Raw genomic sequence first — 19,357 nt, 5'->3', positions numbered from 1 at the left:
ATACTTTTATTGTTATCTCAAGAACTAAGAGTTGGGTGTAATTTGACTGGGACTGCAATATTGCTTTGCACTCATATTTAGAAATACCAGTGATTTTTAGCATGATTATAATAAATAAAGAAAGAAAGAAGGAAAGAAAGAAAGAAAGAAAATAATTTTTTTTCAGGATTTTTAAAATTAAATTAAGCCCTACTAAAGCCATAAACACAATGTTTGCTATTAGGAAAATCATTTAAATTAAATCATTTGCATTAAAAACATGGGTGTGACGAGGAGGGGGGATGGGGCAGGCTGTGAGGAGTCATGCCTGGCATTGAGTTGTCAAATCAGTGGGAGTGGCTGGAAATGCCAGAGGTGGGGAGAGAGATCCATGTGCGCTTTGTATTTGAGCTACGATTGTGTTTGAGTTCTGTTTATTATTAAACTTTACTTTTATGATCAGCCAATTCCCACCTCCTCCATGCCCATCTTTGAAGTTTGTTACATTGGTGCTGAAACCCGGGAAGGAGGAGGGACACACTGTCCGATGGCATTCTCCCCTTTTCGGTGGATGGCAGCAGCGGATGGCAACCGATCTTCCCATGTACAGGTGAATGGCAGCAGTTCCAGAGCAGCAATTCCTCCATCCTCCAGCAACCACTCCAGCACCACACTTCCTTGGCAACATGATCCTCCCGCAATGATGAGGGCTCTCCGACAGCACACCCCTCCTCCTTCCCAGGTTTTGGCACCAATGTAAAAGACGATGGGCAAGGAGGAGGCGGGAACCGACTGAACTCAAACATAAAGTTTAATCATACCCAGAACTCAAAAAGAACGTAAAACTCAAACATAAAACACGTGTGCAGCTCTCTGCCCACATATGGCATTTCCAACCACTCCTTTATCACTCTCTCCCACTGATTAGACAACTCAGTGCCAGGTGTGCATCTTCACAGCCTGGTCCCTCCCTCCTCCACGTCACAATGCAGATTAGAAATGTTGGATAGTTGTTAGTACTTGCTGCTGTTGAAAATTAACTATGCTTTCCATCCCTTTCTCACTCCTCCTACCCCCATGCATGTCCAGGACTTTGAGACCAACACAGAATTAAAAATGAATGTGATCTGCTTCTTGGAGGAAGTTATGCATGACCCTGAGCTGCTGACTCAGGAAAGAAAAGCAGCAGCCAACATCATAAGGTCATCATCACTACAGCACACTCGAATATCCAGAATAATTCACACATCAGCTGCAACACCCATTCTGTTCCATTTTATTCTTCCAATCTTCTCAATCATCAATTTTAAAATGAATATGGATTAAATAAATGTATGAATAGTGGAATTATTTTAATGTGTAGTTATACATCTAAATATGTATATGTTGTTAAAAATAGTTTTATTATAAGGTCATGCTAAAAAGGCTTGTTGAATTGAGTTTAAGTAACCTTTAATATACAACGCTCTATTTTAATCATATTTTACAATCTCTTTTGTCTACAGTGACAGTTAAAAAAATTGTATATGCTGTATAAAGAATGTTAATCATTCATCTGGTAGGACGCTTACACAGGAGGACCCTGGTGACAATCAGATTGCTCTGGAAGATGTGGTACAGATGGTGAGTGAGATGCTATTGGGTCACATTCAAAGTATCAATTATTTCACATTTTTAATTATCAAAAATTCAGTTGCTGTGTATATGTTTATGTATTTGTGTCTTTGACAGGCTGTTGGTGGGAAGGCAGAACCCTTTGAAAACCACTCAGCTTTGGAGATTGCAGAGCAGCTCACTCTGCTGGACCACCTGGTTTTCAAAGTCATCCCATATGAGTGAGTATATGTGTGGAATTTTAAGCAGTCAGTCACTTAAAATCTAGAGTAAGAACCTCTGTTAAAGTTCAGTAACTATTGAACATGGTTTATAGATAGGATACATGTAATTAGGGTTGCCTCATTATGTTCATAGCTACAGTATATAAATATCATGAAAACATGTGAGTCAATACACCAATTCTTGGACATACAGCACCATAACATATTTGCTGTGACAGCGTCTATGAAGTTTTTCTGACTCTAATTTTTCTAATACACCAAAAGTAGGTAGATGAGTCTTGTTATTAGGCCTCATCTAAGAATTATGGTTGTTGCTGTGTACAGTGCACTTGCTTTAGACACAAATATAAAGTCATTCTTCTTCTCTCTTTTTTTTTAAATTACTTTCATACAGAGTGTGTGTGTGTGATGTTACCATGTAAGGTTGACTGAGGGAGTGCAGCAATAAAAATGTAACATACACTGCATAAAATATTTCTATAATATCCAACTTATAGCTCCAATGTACCTGTCTATTATTTACACCGATCAGCCATAACATTATAACCACCTGCCAAATATAGTGTGGGTCTACTTTGTGCCACCAAAACAAGCTCTGACCCGCCAAGGCATGGACTCCACAATACCTCTGTAGGTGTGCTGTGGTATCTGACACCAAGATGTTAGCAGCAGATCCTTTAAGTATTGTAAGTTGAAAGTGGGGCCTCCATGGATCGCACTTGTTTCTACAGCACATCCCACAGATGCTTGATCGGATTGAGATCTGGGGAATTTGAAGGCCAAGTCAACACTTTGAACACTTTGTCATGTTTCTCAAACTGTTCCTGAACAATTTTTGCAGTGTGGCAGGGCACATTATCCTGCTGAAAGAGGCAACTACCATTAGGTACTAGCAATACTGTTGCCATGAAGGGGTGTACTTGGTCTGCAACATTGTCTAAAGATCAGTGAAGCCCCGTTTACACTGGAGTGTTGTCATTTTAAAACGCATACCTTTTGCTATGGTTACGTCTATCGTCTACACTACCCCGGCATTTTTGACCCTCTGCAACGGAGACTTTTGGAAATGCTGAAGATCCCGTTTCAGTTTGAAACTCCAGGCTCGCATTTCAGTGTTATGGGACCAAAACAAAGAAAACTCGTGGCTGCCCACATTCGCTCCCTGATTGGGTCTTGTGGATCATTGCATATCCTTCCCTGATTCGTCAGTCCCCTACCTTATGACCATTACGCTACCTTGTTCATATACACAACAACATGGAGACTGAACCGCAAGCTTTGCTGGCTTTGTTGTCTTTTTTAGTAGCCATTGTGCAGTTAAATTCTGCATTTTATAATACCACAGCTGCCTACATGCACAAGAGGCAAGGTCTGATTAGAGCAATCGGCAACAAATCTAGTTTAAAGTGGCATAAGCCCTACATGGAATGCTGGTTTTGGGTGAGACTGGAAAGAACTTGTGCCTGGTGGGACATGTTAGTCCCTGAAGTTGTTGTTCCTGAGGCCCTGGTCCACCTCAGCGAAAGACTACGTCCGTTTGTGGAAGGCAAGGTAGCATGCTCACAAAGGTAGCATGTACCTTGTACTACCTGAGTGATAAGGGAAGGCTCTGAAAAACTGCAAATGCATTTGGACGATCCAGATCGATAGTTTCAGTCATCATACGACAAGTGTGTAAGGCCATTTCCACCGTTCTGGTTCCCGACTACATCAAGATATCAAAAACAGAGCCAGAAGTTAATGAACTTGCTGCCAACTTCTATCAGACACAAGCTATACCACAGTGCTTGGGGGCAATTGACTGTATACATGTTCAGGTCAAAAAACCTTTGTGTAATTCCACATACTTTATTAAAAGGAAGGGTAAATAGTCTTTGATCGTACAAGCGCTGTGTGACCAGAAGTACTGTTCATGGACGTTGTCTTTAAATGGCCAGGCAGTGTACAGGATACACACATATTTGCTAATTTACAACTGAATGGTGATCTAAAAGAAGGGACTATTCCCTCCTGCCCTAAATAACTGCTGGAGGATGAGGATGCCATCCCTGTGTTTCCTCTGGGTGATCCAGCTTATCTCCTGATGCCATTCCTCATGAAAGAATACCCTAATGGCAGAGTCACACCACAGGAGCAGTACTATGGACTATCACTTTGCAAGGCATGTATGGTCATCAAATGCGCGTGTGGATGTTTGAAGGCACGGTTTGTGGCTCTGAGGAGAGCCATGGACATAAACATGAAGGACTTTCCTTTTGTTATTTATGCCTGTTTTGTACTTCACAACTATTGTGCAGTGCTCCACGAACCTATAAACCAACAATGTGTAAATGCTGCTCTCCAGTACGAAAGGGACTTTCAGCCACCTACAAGAGTTGTAGAGAGAGCAGACAATGAAACACAGGAGAAACAAGTGAGACCAGTGGTGACAGTTTCTTGACTCATAAGCCATTTGAGCAGCCCACATTAAGTGCAGCAAAAAACAGACTACAATAAGAAGAAACAATATCCCTTATTGTATTGTTTCATAAAGAGTGAATGACTACTTATGGGACCTATGCATCCATTTTTACCATGATGTATTGTTTATGTTTTCACAACAATGTGCCAATGTACTAATGCAACAAATAAAGTGAATTCTTTGAATTTGTATTGAGTTTGATTAAGTTCACACTAGATTATATGCTAGCCTCGATTATCCATATTTATAAAGAAAAAACATGACAAGATAAATAGAATGACTAGAAAGTAATAAACACAATGTTTAAAAAAATTGCATATACTCCAACAAATATGTCAAGGAAATATTAACATTGTAAACATGCATTGAGTAACACAACACAAAAGTCATAAAAATTATTTTATTTAAAATAGCATGAATACAAACAAAATATTTGAAAATATAGATTAAGTATTAATACATAAACAGATCACACCTGGAGCTATTTTAATGTGCAAATAAAAATTTAAGTAGCGCAACACTAAGGGAACCAACATTACAAATCTGCTTTTGTAGTTTGGGCTACAAATGTATGTAGTCGCTGTACAGTGAAGGTGAAGTGCTGTGCTGGTTATGTACAGTTGGATTGTACTCTCCAAGTGGTATTCTTGTGGGTGTGCATGCATAGGAATACTGGTTTTGGTGAGGGGTGTGTGGCGACAGTCGAAGCATGTAACCATGGCTCCCTGAACCCATAATATGCAACACCAGCACTTCATTGTTTGAAGTCAGACTGTCCATTGTCTGAACAAACTCTTTGTCAGATGTTTCCAGTTGAAGCCTTCTTTTAATCTCCAGGTCCTCCTGTCCAATTTCATCAGAGGAGAGTTTCCTCTTTGGCTTCTCTCTTCTGTGGTTAGTCAGGGTGGCGTCGAGTCTCTGGCATCAATTTCCCATATCTGCAGACACAGAAACCTCTTCGACTCTTTCTCCACTGGAAATGGATAACTCTGCATCTGTCTGTTCCGAGACCGGGACCTCTGGTCCTACATCACTGGTCTCTATGCGCTCAGACAATGCGAGTGTGGACGGAGATCCTCCCCAAATTGACTCGCAGAGTTCAACGAACAGCAAGACCACACGTCTGTGGCCACTTTTCTGACCAGAGTCAACCGCTTGCCGATAACGGATTCTTATGGCCTTTAGTTGGTTGGTAATGTGACCTGTGAACACAAAACACAACCCAGTTATACAAAAGCACATAAAAATACACACACATCATTTAATTATATATACATACATACACACACACAGGTCTCCAGATTAAAATTTGAGAGCAGTAGCACCGGTGCCTCTAAGTTACTACGTTGCTGAGTTGTTAGTGTTGCTACAATAAGTCCATGGTAAATGTTGGTGGTTACTGGTTGCTGGTGATTAGTGATTATGGTCCATGTTGGTGATTACGCAGGTGTGAAAACGTTTTCTGTTTAAATTTACTAATATTAGCCAGCCTTTAAACTTTTTTAAAGTCTAAACATTATAGCAACGGTAAGACCTACATACCTTTGGTGACCTCCTCCTTTGTGTGCAGATAATCCTTTCCCATTGCCATGGCTTCCTCCAGTGGTGGATTATGATTCCTATATCTTTCGAGTATGTCGCCGTATTTATTTTTGCAAGTCTCCCAGTCTACGTTTTCGACCGCCATGGCCGCCTTGTAGTCATTCATTACATTGAGTAACAATGGCACCTCATCGTCTGTCCACACGAACACGTCCTTGCTTTTCCTCGCCATCATGCTCAATGTTGTGCCTGCCGGTGAATAGCAACCAACTTCCTGTTTACACTTGTATGCGCATGCCCAGTGTGCATGAATGGTCATGTTACATGCATTTTTGGTCGTGTAGTGTGGACAGGGAATGGTTTCTGAAACACAGCAGAAACAGCAGAGTGGACAAAGATCGTTTTCATTTTAAAATGCTGTTTTAAAACGAAAACACACTAATGCAAATGGGGCCTGAGATTACTGAGGATGGTACCACTTAAAAACCATTAAGATGGCTTTGAACTGCAGCTGATATGAACAGTTTTGCTATGATGGCTTAGGACTACAATTGTTATGCTCTTTTTGACCATGCAGTACACAGTTATAAAAGGGAATTATTTATGTAATAATCTGTTGTCACCCAGATGAAGATGGGTTCCCTTTTGAATCTGATTCCTGTCAAGGTTTTTTCCTCATATTGTCTTGGCGTTTTCCTTGCCACTATCGCCTCTGGCTTGCTCATTAGGGCTAAACTTATAAATTTACAATTTATATGCTGAAATTGTATATTTCTGTAAAGCTGCTTTATGACGGTATACATTGTTAAAAGCACTATACAAATAAAATTGAATTGCCCAGAGCATAACACTGCTTGCCTTTTTCTCTTGGTGCCATCTCTTCCCAGGTAAATGACGTACATGCACCAGGCCATACACATTAAGTAAAAGAAAACGTGATTCAGCAGATGAGGCCACCTTCTTCAATTGCTCCACTGGCCAGTTCTGATGCTCACATTATAGGTGCTTTCAGCGGTAGACAGGGTATGCGCACTCTGAACAGTCTGCGGTTATGCAGCCCCATATGCAGCAAGCTGCAATGCAATTTATGCTCTGACACCTTTCGATTATAGCCAGCATTAACTTTCCTTCACAATTTGGGCTACAGTAGATTTTCTGACGAGATGAGACAGGCTAGTCTTCGCTCCCTACATGGATCAGTGAGTCTCGGGTGCCCATGACGCTGTCGTCCACTGTCGTGTTATTCACTTCACTTGTCAGTGGTTTTAAAGTTATGGCTGTATCGGTGTAGTGTTAATCAGTTTCTCCTGAGTGACTACATGCAGTTGAGGCCAAACATTTAACAACACCTAGGCCAAAAACATTCAAACATTTTTTTTTTTTACAACTCCACAGATTTTATGTTGCCATAGGTTTCCTGTGTTAAGTCAATTAGGCCATCTGCTTTATTTCCATAAGAGGTCATTTTAGTTGATTTCATTGATTTTCATTGGGCCAAAAGTTTACATAGACTTTGCTGGTATTTGGTGGCACTGCTTTTTAATTGTGTAACTTGAATCAAACTCTTTGGGTAGCTGTCCACATGCTTCACACAATACTTCAAATTACAAATCTTCTATGGGATTTAGGGGCTTTAGGGCTTAGTGATGATCACTCCAATATGTTTTGCCGTTTTTATTTATTTATTTTTTTACAACTTTGGAGGTATGCTTAGGACCATTGTCTTGCTGTCTTTCTGGCTGATATCTTGAGGTGTCACTTTCGTATTTCTAGAAAATCCTCCCTCCTCATGATGGTTTTGAAGTGCACCACTCCTACTTCCAGAAATACACCCCCACAACATGATGCTTCTGGCCCCATGCTTCACAGTTGGGATAATGTTCTTCAGATTAAAAGCTTCACTGTTTTTCCTCCATCTTTTGTTCTTGTCTTGGACTTCAGGTGAAACTTTCAGATCAAAGTTTGTTCATCCTCGGAAGTTAATTTGTTCCTCCTTCCTGAAGAATGCAGTGTCTGTGAGGTCCCACGATTTTTATATTTGCATAAATTTGCATACAATCAGATGTTTCTGTCATTACGTTAATTTCTGGAATCTTCCAGGTTGTTTAAAGAGACAGTCAATTTGGTGTATATGAACTTTTAACCCACTGGAATTCTTATATAGTGAATTAAAGCTGAAATCTATCTCTATTCAACTGTTTTTAAATGACTTCTTATATGAACAAAGTAGATGCCTGAATTGACTTACCAAAAGAAATGTATTGTAACATGAAAGTGTGGAGTTGTGAAAAGTTATGCTTGAATAGCTGGTAATATTTCAAAATGCTTTTCAACAACTCATTGGTAATTATGCAAGAATGAATGAGTAGTTCTTTAACACTTACTCCTATTAATTACTAAGAACTAATATTTATATACTCAGTATGTTAGTAGGAGTTATCCATTACCTAAGCAGTAATTACTGAGTCTTAAGCAGTAATTGCTGAGTCTTACATTTCAACTACTAGGCACTACTATAATAACTACTGATTAATTACTGACCGCATCACCATTAATTCCCTGGTAAACAGCTACTACATTTGGCACCCACACCTACACATGTGCACATGTGTGCACATGTGTATGTGCACACATACACCCCAACATATTTACAGTATATACACATAGATACTCCCAAGTGCCAGACCCCTTCCCTTCCTCTACACTTTTCCTCCATCATTCCTCCATCTTAATATATACCTTACTTCAGTGAGGAAGCTGGAGGAAGGTTTGGGATAACTCAAAAGTATGCTTTAATTTCTTTTAATCACTTTCATTTTTCAGTCAACTGATTGATGCACACACACACACACACACACACACACACACACACACACACACACACACACACACACACACACAGCTCTGTGCTGGTCGCTCTCTCATGAAAGGTTCGTCTCTCTCGGTTTTATCTCACTACAGCTCACTACAACACACAGCATTCATTACTATAATTCCCTGCAGGTGTCATCCTTACCACTAACCTTCTTCAGATCCTCCCCCATTAACAAACTGGCAATCGAGCACACCCCTGCTTCCACACTTACCATTTGTATCACCAAAATAAATCAAATAATTAAAAAAAAGTTAAATTAAATATTTGATTAATACAATGTTAATTAATTACATTAACACTACAGATAAAATATTTTAAATTGATTTAAATCCTTTATAATTGAAAAGCACCTTGATGCTCCTTTATGAGGGCTTCATCCACAAATATGCCTACAACTGGTAATACACCCTCGGTGGAGTGCCAGTCCATTGCAGGGCACCATGCACACATTTACACTGTTAACCCCTGAGGCAATTTAGGATAGGGAGGAAACCCACACATACATGGGGAGACTAATGTGAAACTCCACACAATAAGCCAAGCTCAGCACTGATTTTACTTTATTTAAGAATATTTTGTATCCATATGTTTTGTAATATTTTTTGAAAGGCAAAGTAAAGGAGGGGTGGGGATTATGGTGCAAAAAAGCTCCACAAATGTGAAAAGTGTAAAGTATGTTTTAAAAACTTCTATATTGTCATTCCCTGAAAGTAACACTGTCACTATTATTTCCAGGGAGTTCTTTGGTCAAGGCTGGATGAAGAATGACAAAAATGAAAAGACACCCTACATCATGACCACGACTAAGCACTTCAATGATGTACATATGTATCTATGGTGACTCTGTAATATACATCAGTACTAAAATTGTAGTTCACTTTCACCCCTCATAACTGCCAGGGGTGGTGCGAATCACCTGGTTGTCATACCTTTTGCACATCGTATCTCATGTGCACCACATGAGATCACAGCTATTTGCATAACAGCTTGCGACTATGTTGAGAGCTGCAGGTAACCTGCCCTCCAAAGCTGACACTAGACTCCTATCATATTTTTGACCATGGTGAGTGTATTTTTCTACATTTCTGGAGTATGCTATGGAACATTTTGGCTTGTTACTTTGAGTGGGTACCCTAATTAGCGATGTTCCCCTTGTTGTGTATTACTGACTTCTCTTTCAACAAGTCCCCTCTCAGTCTGGCAGGTCAGGTTTCCCTCAGAGTTTTTTTATACACTGCTCCACTACTGAACTTGTTGTATCACTTGGGTTGGATTTGGGTTTCCCTCCATTCTCCCCTTGAATCTTTGTGGGTCAAATTCTCCCTCTGTGCTTATGCTCACTCCCACAGCCTTCACAGTCTGTTAACTAGCAGGCCTTTGGCTAAGCATGACTAATGCAGCCAAGTGGGTCTGATTCACTGCACTGTGTGCTGTTAATCATTAAGCCTGTTCTGTTAACCAGATCCAGTAGCATGAAACACCAGGGTTTTCAGGCTGTGGCTAGTCCCCAAGTACCAGAGACAGTAATAGTCACCATGAATGCCTCCCTAATAGGCTGAGTGTGATCTTCTTTCCACCTTGCACCCCAAGAACCTAGTGTGGAAACTCCATGCTTATGAGCCCATTCAAAATGCTGATCGCAATGGTTAAGGCTCTGGGTTACTGATAAGAAGGTCTCGGGTTCAAGCCCCAGCAGTGACAAGCTGCCACTTTTGTGCTCCTGAGCAAAGCCCTTAACTCTCTCTGTTCCAGGGGTGCTGTATTATGGCTGGCCCTGCACTCTGGCCCCAAGCTGGGATATGCAATGAAAAGAATTTCACTGTTCTGTAATGAATATGTGATGAATAAAGGCTTCTTCTTAAAAAAAAAAATAGTAGGATAATGCCATGTCTTGATGATAAGCTAATGAGCATGCATTGGTGACTATATGACAGGAGAATTATGTGGTGGGTGCTTGTATGGGTTTCTGCCCAAGGTCATATCATGCAATTTTGTAGTATTCCATGAAGGTGAACCTGTAGGTCATTCTTTGTAGTACCCAGAATGTGCACCATAGTATTAGTTGGATTGAATGGTAGCTATTTGATCTTCAGGTCCACTGTTCATCAGTCACAGAGAAAAGCTCCCCTGTCTAAAAAGAGTGGGCAATTTCATGGTGGAAGTCATCATCCTTGACGTCTATGAGGGGTGACTCCTCTTCATGGGCATGACTTAAAGTTATGCCACTCCATGATGTAAGTGTCACTATGAACTGGTTGTCACCTTGTACCTTCTTCAGGCTCTACAGGGTTAACATCTTCCCTCCCAATGGTGTGAGAGTGGCTTCCTTTTCATTCAGTCATAGGGTGGGTCAGTTCCTCTGACTTGTTGGCACTCCAGGGTTATCACCAAACAAAAAGGTTTCAGGGAACGATGACTGTGTAACAGCAGTATTTATTGCAGATACTGCATCATACATCAATTAGTGACTATACTGAAATGTCTCCAACATGCAAGAAGGTATACAGGTGATTCTCACCAACTCGGACAGTTATCCCATCTTCACAGAACCTTAGGTTCTGTGGTTAACGAAAACTAGTGTTTATTATTTCCCAGTCCAGGGGTCTCATTTATCAACCATGTGAATACATAGTTTTGTACGTAAACCTTTAATACACACATACAGTGGTGCTTGAAAGTTCGTGAAACATTTAGAATTTTCTATATTACTGCCTAAATATGACTTAAAACATTGTCAGATTTCATCAGAAGTCCCAAAAGTAGACAAATAGAACCCAATTTTATCTAATTAGGCAAAATATTATATTTGGTCATTTATTTGTTTGGAAAAGTGATCCAATATTACATATCTGTGAGTAAGAAAAGTATGTGAACCTCTAAGATTATCAGTTGATTTGAAGGTGAAATTAGAGTGAGGTGTTTTCAATCCTTGAGATGACAATCAGGTGTGAGTGAGAACCCTGTTTTATTTAAAGAACAGAGATCTATCAGAGTCTGATCTTCACAACACATGTTTGTGGAAGTGTATCATAGCACAAACAAAGGAGATTTCTGAGGACCTCAGAAAAAAAAAGTTGTTAATGCTCATCAGGCTTGAAAAGGTTACAGGTTAAAGAATCCAGGTTAACTTCTAAGCAGCTAAAGGCCTCTCTCACATTGGCTTATTTTACTGTTCATGAGTTCACCATCAGGAGAACACTGAACAAAAATGGTGTGCATGGCACGGCTGCAGGGAGAAATCCACTGATCTCCAAAAAGAACATTGCTGCCCTTCAGCAGTTTACTAAAGATCACATGGACAAGCCAGAAGGCTATTGGAAAAATGTTTTGTGGACAGATGAGACCAAAATAGATTTTTGGCTTAAATAAGAAGTGTTATCTTTGGAGAAAGGAAAACACTGAATTCCAGCATAAGAACCTAATCCCATTTTTGAAACACCGTGGTGGTAGTATCGTGGTTTGGGCCTGTTTTGCTGCATCTTGACCAGGGTGGAACAATTAATTCTGAATTATACCGGCGAATTCTAAAGGAAAATGTCAGGACAAGTCATTTTACCAAAGAATGGTTAAAGAAGAATAAAGTTAATACTTTGGAATGGCCAAGTCAAAGTCATTACTTTAATTCAATTCAATAATTCAATATTGTGGAAGGATCTGAAGCAAGCAGTTCTTGTGAGGAAAAAAAGCCAACATCCCAGAGTTGAAGCTGTTCTGTACTGAGGAATGGGCTAATATTCCTTCAAGCCAATGAACAACATTTGCTGGAAATGTTTAATATCAGTTATTGCTGCATAACTGGGTCACACCAGATACTGAAAGAAAAGGTGCACATACTTTTACTACTCATAGATATGTAATATTGGATCATTTTTCTCAATAACTAAATATATAATAAATAAAAGTAATAATATAAATAAATAAATAAAATTATACTTTTTAAACATTTGTTTAATTGGGTTTTCTTTATCTACCTTTAGGAAAATCTGATGCTGTTTTAGGTCATATTTATGCAGAAATGTAGAAAATTCTTAACTTCACAAACTTTCAAGCACCACTGTGTCTATGCAAAGAATGTGATCTATCAAGTGTGTGAGGATGTGTGTACATTTACACACTCTCCTGACCATATGCGCGTGTGCGTGGATTAACTGATTACTAGCAGCTCTATTCCTACTTATTGTAGTCATGTCAGCATATTTGTCAGAGTTTCTGACTGTGCTGCAGACAGGTGACACATTAAATTTACTGGAAAAATCATATAAAAGACACATCTAAAGATATATTGAGGTGGTTGAATGCATCTTTGCGCAGAGAAGACAGTGGTCATCTGTGATGAATGCCAATTTCCTTGTACACACTGGCATTTCTTATGCAAAGAATTATTTTCTGTGCATGCTTTAATAAATCAGACCCCTGGTGCTGGGGTACTGCTCAGTGTATCACTACTCACTGCTTACCTACTCTAACACTTATTTCATAACAGGCATGTTGATTCATTATTGAATTTGTATTATATTATTATTATATTGAAGAAGTAGGATTCCGAAAGGGTATAATGTATAATGTATATTTTGGTGCAGAAATTCAATGACAAATTTATAAAGAAGATTTAATCACATTTCTCTGTATTAAGCTATAATTGATAATTATACTGCATTTATTTAGTTTAGATGAAATATACATTTATTTAATATAATATAGTTATTTTCCCTTTTAAGGTAAGCAACCTGATTGCATCGGAGATCCTGCGCTGCGAAGACGTGAACACACGGGTGGCCGTGATGGAGAAGTGGGTGGCAGTAGCTGACATCTGCCGCTGTCTCCATAACTATAACGCTGTGCTGGAGGTAACCTCATCCCTCAACCGCAGCGCCATTTTCCGCCTCAAGAAGACCTGGCTCAAAGTTTCAAAACAGGTATGCTAAACCCACTGTCCATTATGAATAAATGTGTGTTTCTTATCATGAATTTATAGGACTGGAGAGCTTTTTTTCTCTACAGCAGACAAATCTGGGAACATCTACCCAGAAATGTACAGAAACACACAAACCTTATTATTATTATTATTATTATTATTATTATTATTATTATTATTATTAATTCATTGCAATTTTATTTGTATACTGCTTTTAGCAAAAGACACTGTAATAAAGCAGCTTTACATAAAACATGGATGTAGACATTAATGAGCAAGCCTGAGGTGCTAGTATTAAGAAACATTGAGAGGAACTAAGCATGGAAGTGAACACATCCTCCACTGGGTGAAACTGGATAGTGAAACTGTAAATCATTACAGTAGACCACACATATTCAAAACATTTTTTCATTAGGTCCACTTCCTAGTTTTTTGAGAATTTGCCAACCCCCATCGCCCCATCCATGAAACTGCCGCTGCATAACAAAAACACAATTGTCAATAGGCTACTTACACGTGTATATATATATATAGATAGATAGATAGATAGATAGATAGATAGATAGATAGATAGATAGATAGATATCTCTACACAGTATCTCACAAAAGTGAGTACACCCCTCACATTTTTGTAAATATTTGATTATATCTTTTCATGTGACAACACTGAAGAAATGACCCTGTGCTGCAATGTAAAGTAGTGAATGTACAGCTTGTGTAACAGTGAAAATTTGTTGTCCCCTCAAAATAACTCAACACACAGCCATTAATGTCTAAAGCGCTGGCAACAAAAGTGAGTACACCCCTAAGTGAAAATGTCCACATTGGGCCCAGAGTGTGAATATTTTTTGTGGCCACCATTATTTTCCAGCACTGCCTTAACCTTCTTGGGCATGGAGATCACCAGAGCTTCAGAGGTTGCCAATGGAGTCCTCTTCCACTCCTCCATGATAACATCATGGAGCTGGTGGATGTTAGAGACCTTATGCTCCTCCACCTTCCGTTTGAGGATGCCCCACAGATGCTCAGTAGGGTTTAGTCCATCACCTTCACCCTCAGCTTCTTTAGCAAGGCAGTGATCATCTTGGAGGTGTGTCTGAGGTCGTTATCATGCAGGAATACTGCTCTGCGGCCCAGTCTCCGAAGGGAGGGGATCCTGCTCTGCTTCAGTATGACGCAATACATGTTGGCATTCATGGTTCCCTCAATGAACTGTAGCTCCCCAGTGCCGGCAGCACTCTTGCAGCCCCAGACCATGACATTCCCACCACCATGCTTGACTGTAGGCAAGACACACTTGTCTTTGTACGCCTCACCTGTTTGCCACCACGCACGCTTGACACCATCTGAACCAAATCAGTTTATCTTGGTCTCATCAGACCACAGGGCATGGTTCCAGTAATCCATGTCCGTAGTCTGCTTGTCTTCAGCAAACTGTTTGCGGGCTTTCTTGTGCATCATCTTTAGATAAGGCTTCCTTCTGGAATGACAGCCATTCTGACCAATTTGATGCAGTGTGCGGCATACCTCTGCAGCAATGCTGGCAGCACTCATATGTCTATTTCCCAAAGACAACCTCTGGATATGATGCTGAACACGTGCACTCAACTTCTTTGGTCGACCATGGCGAGGCCTGTTCTGGAACCTGTCCTGTTAAACCGCTGTATGGTCTTGGCCACTGTGCTGCAGCAATCTCCTTATAGCCTAGGCCATCTTTGTCTAGAGCAAAACTTCTTTTTTTTCAGATCCTCAGAGAGTTCTTTGCCATGAGGTGCCATATTGAACTTCCAGTGACCAGTATGAGGGAGTGTGAAAGCAATGACACCAAATTTAACACACCTGCTCCCCATTCACACCTGAGACCTTGTAACACTAACAAGTCACATGACACCAGGGAGGGAAAATGGCTAATTGGGCCAATTTGGACATTTTCACTTAGGGGTGTACTCACTTTTGTTGCCAGCGGTTTAGACTTTAATGGCTGTGTGTTGAGTTATTTTGAGGACACAACAAATTTACACTGTTACACAAGCTGTACACTCACTACTTTACATTGTAGCAAAGTGTCATTTCTTCAGTGTTGTCACATGAAAAGATATAATCAAATATTTACAAAAATGCGAGGGGTGTACTGACTTTTGAGAGATACTGCATATAAAATAATGTAGCTGCTCAGGGCCAGGACAGGCAGAACACAGACACTCAGGAGGCAGAGGTGTTGCAAAAAGGTGATATATTTATTTATATGCTGGTGCAGGTGAGAGGAGGTGAAGAGGTGATGAGTGTGAGGATGAAGGTCGCTGTCTTCCCAGTGTGGGGCGCGACAGATAGGCTGGAGTGGTCATGAGGCAGGACCCAGGAGGCTTGGCGGAGACCGTGGGTGCCAGAGAGAGGCACAGCACAGACAGGGAGTTTCTCCTCTGCAGTCTTCTTCTCCGTTGTCGTCATTGTCGTTGTCTGTATCTGGAAGCACAGAGAGAGACAGAGATGAGTCACTAGATGTGTGCTGCAAGAATTAACTCACCCCACCTTGTCTGCTGCACCCTTTTATAGCCGCTGCTCTTCTCTCAGACTGTGAAGAGAAGCCACTCCAATCATGTGCTGCCAGCATTGTGTGTTTCTGCCACCCCGCCTTACTGTCATGTGCACTCTTGCTGTCCAAAACAACCGAGGTGCTGAAATGGTACTGTCTGTTCAGCACCCCGGCAGCAGTTGCATGAGGAACACGATGCGCATTGTGTGTGTAGGCTGCAGGCCCGCCATCACAGTACCCCCCCAGCTCTGAGCCTACTGCCGGAGTGAGTTGGGTCAAGAGGGCGTACCTTCTTGACAGGTCGTCAGCTTTTCCATGTTGGGATCGTACCCGGTGCTGGACCTTTAACAAGATGTCCTGCAATGAGAGGAACCACCGGGTCACCCTGACGTTGGAGTCTTTGGCCTGGGCCATTCACAGCATGGGGCATGGTTGGTTACCAGGGTGAAATGTCACCCTGCCAGATAGTACCGGATTTCCTCTATGGCCCACTTCATTGCGAGGACTTCTTGCAACACGCTGGTGTACTTCCTTTTGGCTGGAATTAGTCTCCTGCTAACATACAGGACCGGGTGCTCTTCACTCTTGAAAGTTTGGGACAGGCCCCCAGCCCTGTCTCTGAAGCGTCTGTGTGTATGGTGAAAGGTAGTGAGAAGTCGGGGTTCTGTAGGATAGATGAGCTGGTGAGGGCTTGTTTGAGAGTCTCGAATGCCTGCTCTGCTTTCTCGGTCCACTGCACCCGGTCCGGTTGGCCTTTCTTGGTAAGGTCTGAGACGGGGAAGGCTAGAGAGGAGAAATTAGGAACAAATCATCTGTAGTAACCCACAAGCCCCAGCAAGGCATGTAGCTGCTTCTTTGACATGGGCCAGGGTATCCTTTCCCCGCCACCAGCTTCTTTTCCTCTGGCTTCAGCAGCACAGGCTGATGTGATATCCCAGGTACAGTGCATCCGGAAAGTATTCACAGCACTTCAATATTTCCACATTTTGTTATGTTACAGCCTTATTCCAAAATGCATTAAATTAATTATTTTCCTCAAAATTCTACGAACTTTACCCTATAATGACAACGTGAAAGAAGTTTGTTTGAAATCTTTGTAAATTTATTAAAAATAAAAAACAAAAAAAGCACATGTACATTAGTATTCACAGCCTTTGCCATGACACTCAAAATTGAACTCAGGTGCATCCTGTTTCCACTGATCATCCTTGAGATGTTTCTACAACCTGATTGGAGTCCACCAGTGGTAAATTCAATTGATTGGACATGATTTGGAAAGGCAGACACCTGTCTATATAAGGTCCCACAGTTAATAATGCATGTCAGAGCACAAACCAAGCCATGAAGTCCAAGGAATTGTCTGTAGACCTCTGAGACAGGATTGTATCGAGGCACAGAACTGGGGAAGGGTACAGAAACATTTCTGCAGCATTGACTGTCCCAATGAGCACAGTGGCTACCATCATCCGTAAATGGAAGAAGTTTGGAACCACCAGGACTCTTCCTAGAGCTGGCTGCCCAACCAAACTGAGCGATCGGGGGAAAAGGGCCTTAGTCAGGGAGAGACCAAAAACCCGATGGTCACTTTGACATAGCTCCAGCGTGTCTCTGGGGAGAGAGGAGAACCTTCCAGAAGAACAACCATCTCTGTAGCAGTCCACCAATCAGGCCTGTATGGTAGAGTGGCCAGACGGAAGCCACTCCTCAGTAAAAGGCACATGACAGCCCGCCTGGAGTTTGCCAAAAGACACCTGAAGGACTCTCAGACCATGATGAAACAAAGATTGAACGCTTTGGCCTGAATGGCAAGCGTCACGTCTGGAGGAAACCAGGCATCAGTCATCACCCGGCCAATACTATCCCTACAGTGAAGTATGGTGGTAGCAGCGTCATGCTGTGGGGATGTTTTTCAGACATCCTAGATGAAAACCTGCTCCAGAGTGATCTGGACCTCAGACTGCGAAGGTTAATCTTCCAAAAGGACAACGACCCTAAGCACACAGCCAAGATAGCAAAGGAGTGGCTACAGGACAACTCTGTGAATGTCCTTGAGTGGCCCAGCCAGAGCCCAGACTTGAACCCAATTGAACATCTCTGGAGAGCTCTGAAAATGGCTGTGCACCAACACTCCCCATCCAACCCGATGGAGCTTGAGAGGTCCTGCAAAGAAGAATGGGAGAAACTGCTCAAAAATAGATGTGCCAAGCTTGTAGCATCGTACTCAAAAAGACTTGAGGCTGTAATTGTTGCCAAAGGTTCTTTAACAAAGTATTGAGCAAAGGTTGTGAATACTTATGTACATGTGCTTTTTTGTTTTTTATTTTTAATAAATTTGCAAACATTTCAAACAAACTTCTTTCATGTTGTCATTATAGGGTATTGTTTGTAGAATTTTGAGGAAAATAATGAATTTAATCCATTTTGGAATAAGGCTATAAGATAACAAAATGTGGAAAAAGTGAAGCGCTGTGAATACTTTCCGGATGCACTGGACTGTGCTTCTGTCAGCCCTAGGTGGCATTTTTTTTGGTCAGAAGACCCGGATGTCAGCATCCATAGCGTACCAGAGGAACCGGGCCGGCAACTTGGCCAGGGTGTTGTGGGCTCCTAGGTGGCGGCGAGTGGGTGGCTGTGGGCCAAAGTTGTAGAACTCTGGAGAGAGATTGATTGATTGATTGATTGATTGATTGATTGATTGATTGATTGATTGATTGATTCATTCATTCATTCATTCATTCATTCATTCATTCATTCATTCATTCATTCATTCATTCATTCATTCCTTCCTTCTTTCTTAAGGCAGTGGTAGCTCACTGGTTTAGACATTGGATAAGTGATCAGAAGGTCATGAGTTCAAATCCCACCAAGCTGCCACTGCTGGGCATCTGTTCCCACAGATGCCCAACTTCTCCCTATCACGGTTGGATAATCTCTCAAAGGGGCAGAACCTCCTAACCAACTAGCAATCACTGAAATGGCAATGAACATGATTGACCTCATAAACTGAAATGTAGTGGCACTGGTCAGACTTGCGGAGTGCTCTGAGCTGCAATAGTGATCAGCAGCCTAATCTATCATGACCTTCTGGTGAAATGTAACTAGCTATTTTTAGAAAGCTGTTTTTAGCACAACATTGGCCCAATTTTTTAAAAGTCTTGTGATAAAACAGGAGGTCATACAAACAGATGAAATAGATAAAACAGAACACAAACAT

At 41.2% G+C, this 19,357-nt stretch overlaps 1 protein-coding gene across 1 annotated transcript in view; it reads left to right on the top strand.

The window, feature by feature from the left end:
• Positions 1–19,357, top strand: part of rasgrf1 (Ras protein specific guanine nucleotide releasing factor 1) — a 444,677-nt gene that overhangs the window by 403,574 nt on the left and 21,746 nt on the right. Inside the window, exons 19-23 of the mRNA XM_017465599.3 lie at positions 1,069–1,181; positions 1,542–1,602; positions 1,711–1,814; positions 9,431–9,515; positions 13,414–13,611. Coding sequence (XP_017321088.3) covers positions 1,069–1,181; positions 1,542–1,602; positions 1,711–1,814; positions 9,431–9,515; positions 13,414–13,611 — 561 coding nt within the window. The remainder of the gene's footprint in view (positions 1–1,068; positions 1,182–1,541; positions 1,603–1,710; positions 1,815–9,430; positions 9,516–13,413; positions 13,612–19,357) is intronic.

Source organism: Ictalurus punctatus, chromosome 4 (genome assembly GCF_001660625.3).
Source record: "Ictalurus punctatus breed USDA103 chromosome 4, Coco_2.0, whole genome shotgun sequence".
NCBI classification, from domain to species: domain Eukaryota; kingdom Metazoa; phylum Chordata; class Actinopteri; order Siluriformes; family Ictaluridae; genus Ictalurus; species Ictalurus punctatus.
Note: the sequence above shows the minus strand (reverse complement) of the source record. Positions and strands in the feature narration are given on the sequence as shown.